Below are 13,267 nucleotides of genomic sequence, written 5' to 3' on the forward strand. Positions count from 1 at the left end.
ACAAAATTTCAGTGGTACAACAAGAGAGACAAAGCATGGCATAGAGAAACAGAGAGGAAAATGGGAAAAAAGGGGAAACCAGAGAGCTGAGCAGGAAGCACAAAGAGGAGTCTTTGTGACTTCTTGTGATACAGAGGGGTCAGAAAAATGGGGCAAATGGGGAGAGAAAGAGGGATAGTATTTGTGAGAAAGGGAGCTGGAGGAACAGGGAATGAGGTATAGGCAGACAGAGGCAAGACAGACAGAAGGGTCACAGGGCATGGAAGAGGTGTGTGTGTGCAGAGAAAAGGAAGGTAAAACACATAAAACAAGTGTGATATAGAAAAGTCTGGTGTCACATCCCTAAGCTTGCAAGTGAACCATTTTTGGACAGCTGAAACAGGTAAGGTGAAAAAGCAACGTAACTAACTCCAGCTGCTCACATACTCCTGGGTTCTGACAAGAAGCTGGAATTTCCTGCAAAAATAAATGTAACCTCATCCACATGCACAACTCCATTACACATTACCTTGTCCTAAGAAGGAAAAAATACACCTAATTGTGGTTACCTGCTGAGATCTAAACAAACAAGATGCTTATTCTAGGTTAGAATAACTAATTTAAAACTACTTTAAAACTCGCAGACAGGTGAGAAAACAATTCCAGCTTTCATTGTCAAAGGATCAGAGACAGACACTGGTGCTGTCACTAGCTGCACAGCTCAGACATGTGTTCTTTATTATGAATATTTTGGTACCTTGTTTCTTCTGGTTGTAAACTAACTGTAAACTAATAACCTATTTCACACAAACACCTAAAAACTTAACTGCACTCATGTTTACAACTGCTCCCGGACCTTTCTGGAAATGGCCTAAGGAAAAGCAAAGCATCCATCTTTTTAATAAGTTTGATTGGTGCCCCCAGCTGTCACTTTTGTGCCTGATTAGTGGCAGTAGGCAGGTTTCTATTTATTTCCAAGCAGCTGCCAGAAGAGCTGCAGGCAGAGATAATCCAAAATCTGCAGAACTATGCTCCCTGTCAATTTCACACCAGCTTTTTACTTTCTTCTATCCCCATTTATTATTAATCTCTATTTATATCTATCTCCAGCTCTTAGCCTTTGCCAGAGGCTTAACCATTAGAGGTGACTGTGAGGAAGGTGTGGAAAGAAGGAACTGCCATAAATCAAGCTTTTACCACTCCATGGAATTCTAGCAAGGTGAGAAACCGTGTAAAGCTTGGGCTATTTAAGAAAACAAGATCCTGTACAGGAGATCAGACCAGATCAAGTCTTCTTCATCCTTAGTGCTAACTATGTAAAGGAAACATGTATTTCACAGAACTTTCCTCCTAATCATGCTCAGTTCCTATGTTTTACACAGTTTTATACCCCTTCTAAATTTCTACCCATTCTAATTCAGAGGATGCACTTACATTCCATGTTTTCTGAATCCACTAAGTCCTCAGGCTCAGTAGGACCATGTCACATTTGTTCCAAATAAGCACTGTATAAAAACATACTTTTCCCATCAGTTTTAAATGAATTGCCTTTTAATTTAATATAAAAAACAAGACCACAATCAATTATGAAAAGATAAACAGGAGAACCTGATTTACTTTGCCCTCTCCAAAGTAAACAATTTTAATTTAAACAGCAGAACTAACAACAGTTGTTTTCTACTACTGATTTTCTTTTTAAGGCTTCAAATCTTTTTTCGTATCTTGCCTATTGCTTTTATCCCTTTTGAATAGGGATGAACAGTGTGCTCTAGGTGAAACAACACTCCATTCATCTAATGAAGGCATTCCATTCTTTTCCAGACCACTCCTTACCCATCATTATGGTTTGCTCACTTTCCTGTACATGAGAAGCCCACTCAATGTCATCTTTCCTTTCGAGGTAAAATGAATGCAAATCATTGCAAAGGCTGTCCATAAGTTTTCCAAATGGAGACAAGGATGTCACATATATGTGCTGTGTATGATTAAGTTTCCCACAGCAGTGAGAAGCATTTAACTTATTGCACACTTTCCACAGATGTTCCCATAGATCCAGATGGTCTGCAATCCTAAGCAATGCTCTAAACTCCCGATTAGGTTTTTGGAAAACTTTTCCCAAGTCTTTTCCAACAACAAGCTTCAGCAGGCTAGCCAGCTGTAATATCATTTTACTCTGCTTGACAGAAGCATTACTGTCTTTGAGCATCCAGTCAAAATGGGAATGTCATTAGGAACTCAGAGAAGTCATCTTCCACTTCTTCAGTGCTCAGTCATAATGAAGGCTCTTCAGTGTTCCTCCTCCAAATCTCTTCCTTTCAGAGAAACCAGGAATCTAGAGGCAGGGAAGACAATTTGTCATGTCAGAATCAGCAAGAGCTCCCTCTAGCCCACACTGTTACCAAGCCAACTGCAACATCTTCCACACCATCTCCAGAATGAGGGCCACAGTGCTTCAGCTGACTGCTAGAGGAGCACCACTAATTAAACACTGCACAACTCCACTATGGCTCATCTGTTCTGTGGGGCTCCTGAAGACTTTTTGGCAAGGGAAATTGAAAGCCTCAATCCTAACACAGTTAATGACAGATTTCAAAGATTTCAAAGCAGATTCAAGTGCATACAAGAATTTCTCCTCCATTCATTTTTAAAACTATAAAATAATATAAACCAAGTCCTATCAAAGAGCTGTTGAGGCTTTATGCCTTCAAACTCGGGCAGCAGCACTTCAGTGGCAGTTGAAAGTACAGTTTTAAGCTGTAAGCTTAAAGAAAAACATTGGGATAGAAATGGCTGCAACAATACAAAGGATTAGCACTCCCGCTTTTGCAGCCCATCTGCAGACACTGCTTACACAGTGACAATGGATGTTTACAAAGAAAATCGACTTGAAACCATCAGAAGCTTCTCTGGCCTTAACAGCATCTCAGACAGATTTTCAATTCAATGCACCTGTGAATCCCCAAAGGAAAGTGATGTGCTGCTTTCTAATACTGCGTATCTGCCCTACTGGCATCATAAAACTATTTGATTACAGGCCAGAGTAACTTTTACCTTACTGACTACACAGAAGCAAGAACAGCAGACCCTGTAGACACACCCTCCCAAAACAATTCCACACATTCATAGGAAAGTCTGTATCATAGTCATGCAGTCTACTAAAATGGAGGGAGTCAACCAAGCCCTACAAATCATGCCAGAAGAACATGGGCACGTATGGATGGTATGGGACAAAAACATAATCTACAATTCACAGCAGACTGCTCAGGTTACACACTTCATTGGTAAGCAGAGAGCTGAAGAGCTTTCCCAAAATAAAAGTCCACAAAAAACTCCACAGATTAAATTTACTTGGGGTTTTCAGGCCCAAAACTCAAATATGCAAGGTATTCACTAAGGTACTGGTTTATTAATCTCTGAAAAGCAATCATCTCTAAGGATAAAATCGGGCAGATTTTGTACAAAGGTTCACCTTATGAAAACTTTGGGAATTTAAAGAGGAAAAATGCAATCATTATAACTAAAAAGTACCTGAACACCATAGGTAAAAGTTATCTGCTTTAGCATTTTTTTACATCAAAGTCACTAATTAAGAGTAACTTTTATTTATTATGTATCAGGATGAAATTCCTTTCATCCTGAAGAAGTTTATAACAGAAATACCTCAAAACACGAATAATCACAGCAACCTATTGTAGAAAACACACAAACACATCAGTAAGAACTACATTAAGTAGATAACTTCAAATGATAACATTAAGAGATTGTATTGAAGTCTCCATTTCCAATTTGGATTTTGCCTCTTTAAACATGACTGCTGTTTAGGATTTGTTTTGAGCTTTTGAGCTCCTGTCAGGGAAGTAGATAGTCATCAGCAGGCTGCAATCTCTGGCACACAGCCAAAAGGAATGTATAGTTAATCCCTGGTTAGCCACTAAATAGGATCAAATGATAAAAATAAAAATCTTACATCATGCATCAAAGACAACCAGTACACAAGCAGGTTTCTGCATTAAGATATTATACCCATGAAAGAGAAACTTCCTTTCACTAGAATGTGGGGAGGAGGGTGGGAGAGGGGAAGAAATAAAAGGCATCATGCAGAACTGAAAGAGGCTAAAGCAAATTTATTTTCAAAAGGCACTATAGAAGTGCTCAAAGAAAGGAAGCATTTTGTAATCTGTGATTATTTCCCCCCCCCACTCTCCCCAAGGGGCTTTCAGCACAGCTACCTCTAACAATGTACAGGTGTAACTGTACTTCAGAGATGCTTTTCAAGGTAATTTGCAACACCTTTACATATGGTAAATGCAGCTTCACTACTCCCTGCACGGCAGACTGCACGTGGAGAGGTGGGGGGGCACAAAAGCTGAAGTGTTCTGCCTAAACCAGAAGTCATTTTGCTAGTACTTCCCCACCTGGCTGAAAACAGTTAATTCAGTCCTTTAGGAATTAATTACAAGCTGATATATACTGCCATTTTCCTTGTGGCTCCACTGAGTCTCTGGAAACTACCTGTATTAAACATAAAATCTTGTTCCAGCTGTACAAAAAAACCCTTTCATTGGCCTTCAGGATAGCATCTATGACCTTAATCTGCAACCAAGCAGCCTGAAGCTGACAGAGCGGAAAGAAATTATATTTGCCCATTTTACTTCATTCTTCCAAATTCTACTATGTTAGCTTACTTAAGTATTTCACTGCCAATCACTTTACAGACAAATACTTCAGCTGACAAAAGTCAGCCATTCTTCTGTCTAGCTTTAACAGCTGTGCTCCCACAGATAAAAGAATTAAATTACCAGCTCAGATTGTCATTTAGGTTGCATGAAGCTTGTGTTTTAAAGAGGACTATGTCAGCAGATCACATTACACAGGGAGAAATGAAACAAAAGAGGAGGAAAAGTGACAAACCTGATTGCCATCTCTTAAGAAGTATCTCTTCTCTATGACCTGGAAACAACAGAGAATGATCTTAGCTTGCACAGCACATGAGTAACCTCAGATTGCAACTAACACTTCACACATGAGCACTGAAACTCCTGGCTAAGTGGGACAAGGTCTGACCCCACATCTCTGCTCCAGGCCTACTACTTTAGTGCAATGCTCTAGCACACACAGCAGTTGCCACCTACAGCCATTCTTGGACAACTTGTCTAAGCTGTCTAATCATCCCCAACTTCAACACAGCCCTCCTGGGTAATGGAGGCGACGGTTTGTGTGTCTCCTGCTTCAGACTCAATTACTCTCATTCCCTCTGCAGGGGTACTGGCTCCTACTACTGCACAGTAGCCCCACTATGCTATCTTTGCCCAGAGGATGTTTAAAACAGAGCATTCCTTCTCTCATTTGCACAGTGGACCTTAATGGTCTCTTTTTCAGGAAGGGAGAATAATATTCTTAATTAATTTCTTAATTCCTAAAGGTTACTTTAACTAGCATCAACAGAGCTAACCAGTCTTGTATCTCCTCACATTACTACCTCAGAATGCTGCAACCCCTCTGGCCTGCCAGACAACTTCAAAAGCATAAGCAGAATGTCTTTGTCTTTGCACATTTGTGAGTTCATTTTCACTGCTCTATGCAGATCAGGAACTAAATCTTCAAGCAGATCACCTATTTCCTGTAGGGTTCCAAAAGCAGATCAATCTTTGGCCTCCCCACACCTGGCTTGAACCAACTCAGAGAGTGGAATATGAAAACTGTTAAACTGTTGTTCAAGCTCAAATCCCAACATCTGATGCACAGGACAATAAAACATCATTTAATCGACGTACCTTATCAAAAAACCTGCTTAGTTTGACAGCATTGGATGAACCTGCAGCCAGGTAACGAGGACTGGTGCAGTCCTACAACACCCAAAAGACAACAACAAACCAAGCACAAGGAAATCAGTGCAAGGAAGCCAAACACAAGGAAATGGAACATACCCTTTTCCCCTGACACACACCATCAGCAAGGGAAAAATATGGATCTGCTGATTTTTGCTCCACAGTCAGTTCAGAGAAAAGACCAACTGCTCTTTGAATCAACTGCAGAATTCCAAGCAACCCCCCATATGCTCCATATCTTCCTTCCACCACCAGCTATACAGTCAGGCAGTGATTCATACAGACTACACCTGAGATTGGGAGTGTGTATACAAGCATCCATACAGCACATGTATATTTTTATACCCACAGATCTATATAAAGTCATCTTCATGTTTCATTCAAAGACAGTCTATATCAAAGCTATGAACAAGAAAATTTAACTCCCAGCCAACAATTCTAAGTTTAAGTGACCTTATCTAATACCCCTTACATCTCCCTATAGTGAAACAAAGACATCTGTTTCACCAAGCAAGGGGCAGAGCCAACAGAAATGTGAATAATTGACACTACCGGAAAAATCTCCAAAAGCCAAATTTTTGTTACATCTTTACTTACTAAAAATTGTACTCACTCCGATACAAAAGAAAAACAACAAAGGTGACACGGATACTAACCAAATTTATCTCTTCAGCATTGAAATCCTCAGCCAAGAATGCTGTTCTGGTCAAAACTTCATTCCTCTTAGTTTCTGGGATCTGATCCAGTTTAGTTCCTATTACCAGCAGTGGGATCTGGTTATCACCAAACTGTTCACGGTCATAGTCACTGATGAGGGAAAGAAAGACAATCCTGAATGAGGCAATGGCCATGTAAGTGGGCACAAGCACAACAACACCTTCCCTGTACCTCTCAAAAATCAGTAATTCATTTATTAACGGTCCATTTATCTAAGTTAAAATGTGCAATATCTTTAAATTAGGGAAGGGCTTCTGCATCTAAGTCACTACATAGGAATCCAAGCTTCAATCACTCTCCTTAGCTAGGATAATCACTTGTTTTTTACCTAAATCACTCATTTTTTACCTAAACCAAGCTTTCTAGTAAGTAATTTTACAACCAACAGCAACAACTTGAGCAAGGAACTGCTACTGGCTGAACATCTGTCCTTGACAGAAGTTAAATTTCTGAAAATTAAAACAATTGTGAAGAACCTGTCTGTAGAGATACTGGAAAATTTTGCAGTTTATACAATGTAAATCCTCCTTCCCATCAACTATGTTTCTACAGAAACACCTGTGTACCGAACAGACAGATAAATAATTGATATTCTTCCCACAAAAAGGTACTCCTCGTTATTGCCTTCCTGCTCATGTGTGATGTTTAGCAATGATTTTAAAACCTCCTTGACTAGATGGACGACAGGAGCACAGAGGTACAGGAGGAAATCCTTGACAAGGTGTTGGAGAGCTAATTATGAACATGCTGTTTAAGCAGAGTTTTCTGAGCTCTTTTAGCCACGCTCCTAAAATAATTCCCCCATCACCCAAACCAAAAATGTATGAAGTGAACTTCCTCAGTGTTGGTGCACAGAGGGAATGCCTCTTCACCCAGACACATTAACATGACATTTCCTGCACAATGGCATCTCTCAGTACAGACAGAGAAATCTTGTAACTGGGACTGGACCCACTCTCACAGAGGCCTCAGACAAATAAAGGATGTATAAAACATCTTTTCCCTTAAAGCAAGGTCTCTGCCACCCAGTTTGGGAATCTGCTGTCAGAATCACCTGATATTGTCTGGCAGTATAAAAAGAACACGAACAATCAAAAGTCAACTTTTTTTGATACTCCCCATTTCTTTCTTTCTTTCTTCTGAGTCTAACCACATCTACTTTCCTGTGGAGACCAAGTAGCCTTAGAAATGGACAAAAACTTCTTCAACTGCTTAGAATTACCATGTCTAAGCTCTGCATGTATGTTTTTCACTCACCCATTTGTCACGAGAACTCCTGTTGGAGCAACATCTCTGTTGAGTGCTTCCAGAGACCAGCGATACAAATTCTGGGATGATTTCTTGTTGGTCAAGTCATGCACTAAAATTATCCCTAGAGTGAAAGACAAGACAGCAAGATGCCATTTAAAGATACATATTCTCCTCCTTATCTTACCAAATGACACCTGCAGGTTCCCAGATATCTGAGAATGAAGGGATGTATAACCAGTTCAGTTACAGTGAATAAGTAAGGCTGAAAATATCAGGATGCAACAGGTTTTTTAAAGCTGCTTATCAAGAATTGGCTAAGAGAAAAATCACATGAAAGCAGGAAACAAACAGCCATCTCAGGCTTTAATCTGCAAAAGGCTCGCAGGCATTCACTGATTCTGTCTACTTCTCATGATACTGGAATTCTATATTACTGCAGAAGAAAATTTAGCCTTTCTCTGGTAAACATAATTATTTTTTATCACACCATCTATAAAGTCTGAAGGCTTTTTCTTTGTTTCAAAAGAGTTCAGAGAGAACTACTGCTTTCCTGCATTTTCAAGAATTATTTGGGAAGGTATCCAAAGGGGAAACAGACACTGACAAAATTTCATACTCTCCTAAATGGCTGGTAAAAGCATGAATTAGTAAGACTTATTGCACTTAAGATTAAGTTTCTAGCATTTTTCATTACTATGAGCCTTCAAAATGTAAATTCTGAGACAGAGTCAAGCTTCCTAGCTGTGCTATTAACAGACACCCACTTTTGATAACCACAGTTCCTAACTCAATTACCAACTCCTGCTAGCAAATTTCTTCTATTTATTCACACCTTCTGCAATATGTGGAATGTTCCCACTTCCTCCAGACTTCAAACTATCATCAGTTCAAGGACAAAATGGAATTATATCCCTTATCTGCATCAAGATTTATTCTCAAAACACTTCACAGCCTACAGGTGGAAAAAACTCCGTAATTTATCTTTCACCATAACTTCCAGAGGTGCCATCCACTGTACATGCTATGAACAAACCACATTTCCACAAATATTTTCCACTATCCCACTTGACTGTGCACAGACTCTCCCACGAGAGTTCCCAGCATATCACAGCTACAGCCTCATTTTCAAGCATTTATCTCAGTAACAGTATAAAAAGGCAACTCTGCTGTGTGTCCACCCCCAGCATGAAGAGAAAATCCCTAACACAACATAACTTGGCCTACAGCAACAGATACAGAGGCACTGCTGCACAACCTGTGAGAAACACTCTCCACCTCCACACACTCTCCCTCAGTTATGTCTTTGATTGGTCAGATTCCTTATCTGCTTCACCTAAAACCTGCACAGTTAGCTGCACCAGCAGAAAAAGACTGTCAACATCCAAAAAGAGCAGGCAGGACCAATGACTACTCAAAGAAATGCTCCTCCCACAACAAGGTCTGCAAGCCAAAGCCTTACTGCCCAGTCACTGTCCTCAGCTATCACAGTCCCCACACCAGGTGGAGAGTCAGCAAAGAAGAAGATCTGTGGATAATCCAAAACCAAAATGTACCAGCCCTGTCAACAGCCCGGCAGCTTGCACCGCTGCTGCCACAACCAAACACTGACTGGCTTTCAGACACTGCAAGCCCAGAAAGCACAAGCAGTCAGGCAGAAGGAATGCATTCATCTTCTCTTCTTAAATCAGGCCAAGCACAGGCAATTTGTGAGACAAGCTCTAATGGAGAAATTAATCTAATGAAAGAAACAAGACCCAAGGTTAACTACCAAAGTCAACACTCTTCATATGCAAGCTGTCTAATTAGTATCTTTTGGGCAGTGGAGATAAATAACTCTATTTTAATGTCATCAATTATAATTCAGATGCACGAGTCCAAGATTTCATTTCTTAATGGGCTGTTCTAAGGTATTTCCAAGTCTGACCCAAACTTCCTGGCACACTGTAGGTTTGGGATCAAAAATAAATCATTTTTTTTCATATACCAAAGAGGTTTGCTTTGAGGGCACAACTCAACTCAAGTCTTATACACAGAAATCTGGTTAACAGTATAAGCAAGAGGTACCTAATACAGTTTTCCCCTGAGAAAGGAGGAAGAAATAACTAGTTAATCACAGCCCAAAAATGTTTATTGTGTGGCTTAATATGTTATTGAAAAACCTTCAAATGAGTGGGAATAAGCAAAGAGAATCAAACACAACATTTGAGCCAGATTTTCAGAAGCCATTGTTAGTCTGATACACATCTATTTTTAGTGAACTATCCTGGGATGACAAAAAGTAACAATTGAAATACTGCACTGTTATGTTTATAATCTCTTACTTGCTCTTGTTAGAGACACAAATGAACTACTAGGTCTTTAGGACAATATATCAACAGAAGGCACAAAATACTACTTCTTACATATGCAGTAAGTGGCAAGATTTAACTCTTAAAAATAAGTTGGTAAGCTAAATGAGCAGAGGCAAGATGGTTATCAGCATATGGCAATTTTACGGGATGCAGTTCAAATTTGCCAGGGTAGGATGTAACTATCAACATTCATAAAAATTGAAATAGTAATTTTTCTGCTGTAAGTTTTACAACTGAACAGACAAGAAAATATAAATCATAAAAAAAAACTTAAAAAATATAAATCATATTTCTGCAGTATAGCAGACTCAGAAAGGTGAAGGCAACCACTGCACCTTCAAAGCCTCCCTGCTGTGCCAGCTGCACAAGACTGAAGGGAAAGGCTGATAGAGCTCATCTGCACAGGTTTGCCTGAAATATCTGCCGTTCATCACTGGATCCATAAAATTCTGCCTACGAATGGTATCAGGTTTGTTCCTGTATAAATCAGAAAGGAGAACAATGTAGCCCTCAGGCAGGCTGCCTGGAACTCTGCCCCAGAACCAAGGGACAGCTCCTAACAGAAACAGAATTAAAACCAAGCAAACTTACCATTCAGCAAATTATAGAACACTGCTCGCGTGCTCTTCACACTGCTGGCACTGCCCACAGAACCTCCAACATCCCACAGCTCAATGTAATAGGTCTTCTCTTCTGGGGTTCCTTCTTTGTAGTCATGGATCTGATGAAAAATTCAAATCATAAATAACCACAGCACCGTGTCACAGGAGTTACTCCACATGGCACTTATACTTTCAGCTGGAAGGTTTACTGCACTCAGATAGAAATTTGGAAATTCTCATGCTGACACTATTTCAAACCTCTCGAGTGGAAGAGAGATGGAATGAGCCAAGCAGCAGCCACTGGGCACCACAGAGATGGAGATCACCATCTCATGTGAGAGGGAGCCTGGTGAGTAAACAGGGAGCATCCTTTGCATCTCAGTATTAACAAACCAAACATCTCCTGATGTGCTTGGACACAGTGTTTTGCTAAAGCAAATGGAAAAATTAAGGTCATGATTTCTTATAGTTGTTAAAACACACAGGGCAGCACTGCAAGAATATCAATACAGGTGATAGACCTGGATTCCATCTGACCACACCTTTTCCACCCAAAGTCTGACATCTCAACTCAATTAATCAACAACTTCTGCGCCCAGATCTGCTGAGTAGTTTTGCTCCACAATCAAACAGGACGGCCATGCTCCTCTCCTCAGATTTTGGAAATACATTCCTAACCTAAGGCAATGCATTTCAAGTAAAATGCAGCAAAGGGTGATAAAGGAGAAGAGCATTTATCAATGTCCCATGAGGGTTGTAGGCTGGGCCAAAGAACTGCTGGATGGGCATCCTCACTCTTCCCACAGCAGGTCCTGCAGCAAGTAGTCAGGAGGAGAAGCAACCCCATGGTCACAACTGTCACCAAAATCCAGGAAATAAACTCTCTAACCCAGTTAGGTTAGAAAATCAACACTACTTTATTTATCACTGAGGTACGTGAGTAGCACTTCACCAAACGTGTACATCAGTCACCAAAACTTACAATTGTTGATACATTTTGGCAAACAAAGGAATTAATGCTCACTGGCTTACAAGTGATGCAGTTATCTTCATTAATTAGTATTTGATCTTCTATTGATTATTGATTTCTCACTTCTCATGCTAACTAGCCCACTTTTTCAGCCTTTTTTTATTATCATTTTCCCAGATAGGGAGAGTCATATTAATTGTCTGTTAGCTTTTTCTTCAGCTCTGCTTTCTGTAACATTTATAAATTCTGCATTTCTGGTGTCCAGGTCTCAACAATAAATTTCTCCTGTCAATTTCCTCACCCGGGTCTAAAAGCCTTGAAGCATGCCAGGCCCTACATTTTGTTTTTCTAACACATCAGCATCACCCAGAGCTTTCCTGTGCTCCCACAATCTAAACGAGCAAAATGTTTTTCCCCACTGTGTCTGGCTGACAACTTGGCTGTTCCTTGCCTGTTTCTCAGGGAACTGGCCACCCTGTGACTCGTCACACGCCCGTGGCCACTGCAGCAGGGAGCAGAGCTATGAGTGACAAATGTCTTGTCTGATTGTGACAACCTTGGAAGGTCAAAACTTGCTTACACAAGTGCTTGGCTCACATTTGACGCTACTTGCATCAGAAGATTAAGCCCTCAGCAAAACATATGATCAAAGTACACCTCTTTCTGGGGCGGCAAGTAATTAAAATAAAAAGTCAAGGCCCTTCCTTTACACGCCAGGCTCAGGGCCACCAAGAGGCCGTGCACGTCACCTACTCGCACATCCACGGAGCAGCCCACTGTCCAGGACGGATTTCCCAACACCTGGTTGTGGCACAAGAGGTGAACGAGCGACGATTTCCCGACACCTGCAAGTGCACAGAGAGAGAACAACTCCTGGGAGGCGGTGCCAGGGTTACAGGTGGCGAGGCCGGGAGCAGCACTGAGTGAACGCGGGCGGTCCCGGCCCGTCAGCGGGTAACGGGGAAGGAGGCGATGAGCAGATCGCCAAGGACCGGCCCCGGGACACACGGCCTGGGGACACGGACTCACCGGAGTCGCCCAGCACCAGCACCTTGACCCTGTCCAGAGCCGCCATCTTTACCCTGCTTAGCAACAACGCCCTGCCACCGGGGCGCCGGCCAATCGCGGCGCGTGTTCTTCCTGCTCCTCTCAACCTATTGGCTGCCTGCTCGAGAGGCCAGCACGGTTCTCACTTCTGATTGGTTTAGCCCCGGTGAGGGCGGGAAGGCGCTGTTCTCTATGGGCAGGCGATTGGTTCGCTTTCGTGTCGCTCGCGCAGCCGGGCGGTGCGCGGGGCGGGGGCAGGGAGGGGGCGGTGCGGCGCATGCGCCGGCGGCGGCGCTGACGGCAGAGGCGCGCGCGGCCGTGACGCGGGTGGTGGAGCCGCTGGAAGCGCCGCCCGGAGCCGGGAAGAGCTGGAAGCGGCGCCAGGTCAGTGCCGGCCCCGGGGAGCGGGGTAGTGCCTGCGGCCCGCAGAGGCCCCCGGCCCGGCGCTTGGGTGCCGCAGAGCGGCCCGCGGGGCCCGTGCTCTCCGCACATTGTGCCTGTCTGGGCCCCTTCCTCGCCTTG

The 13,267-nt window shown here is 42.2% G+C and overlaps 2 protein-coding genes across 4 annotated transcripts in view; one reads left to right on the plus strand and one right to left on the minus strand.

Annotated features, from left to right (window-relative positions):
- Positions 1-2,131: 2,131 nt before the first annotated feature.
- RABL3 (RAB, member of RAS oncogene family like 3) lies at positions 2,132-12,940 on the minus strand. 3 transcript variants are annotated; one of them, XM_053935789.1, is made up of 8 exons: positions 12,728-12,938; positions 12,452-12,543; positions 10,718-10,847; positions 7,782-7,896; positions 6,464-6,614; positions 5,754-5,825; positions 4,891-4,929; positions 2,132-2,311 (listed from the first exon to the last, which is right to left on the minus strand). In XM_053935789.1, the coding sequence occupies exons 1-8, from the start codon at positions 12,771-12,773 to the stop codon at positions 2,246-2,248; spliced, it is 711 nt and encodes a 236-aa protein (XP_053791764.1). In that variant the 5' UTR covers positions 12,774-12,938; the 3' UTR covers positions 2,132-2,245. The 3 variants fall into 3 exon arrangements, with proteins under 3 accessions (XP_053791764.1, XP_053791765.1, XP_053791766.1); XM_053935790.1 differs by lacking the exon at positions 5,754-5,825 and having other exon boundaries at positions 12,728-12,940; XM_053935791.1 differs by lacking the exons at positions 4,891-4,929; positions 5,754-5,825 and having other exon boundaries at positions 12,728-12,940.
- Positions 12,941-13,023: 83 nt separating this feature from the next.
- Positions 13,024-13,267, plus strand: part of GTF2E1 (general transcription factor IIE subunit 1) — a 48,837-nt gene continuing 48,593 nt past the window's right edge. Inside the window, exon 1 of the mRNA XM_053935648.1 lies at positions 13,024-13,129. The gene's annotated coding sequence lies outside the window, so the exon portion shown is untranslated. The remainder of the gene's footprint in view (positions 13,130-13,267) is intronic.

The sequence above is a fragment of the Vidua chalybeata genome, chromosome 2 (genome assembly GCF_026979565.1).
Source record: "Vidua chalybeata isolate OUT-0048 chromosome 2, bVidCha1 merged haplotype, whole genome shotgun sequence".
In the NCBI taxonomy this organism is placed as follows: Eukaryota; Metazoa; Chordata; class Aves; order Passeriformes; family Viduidae; genus Vidua; species Vidua chalybeata.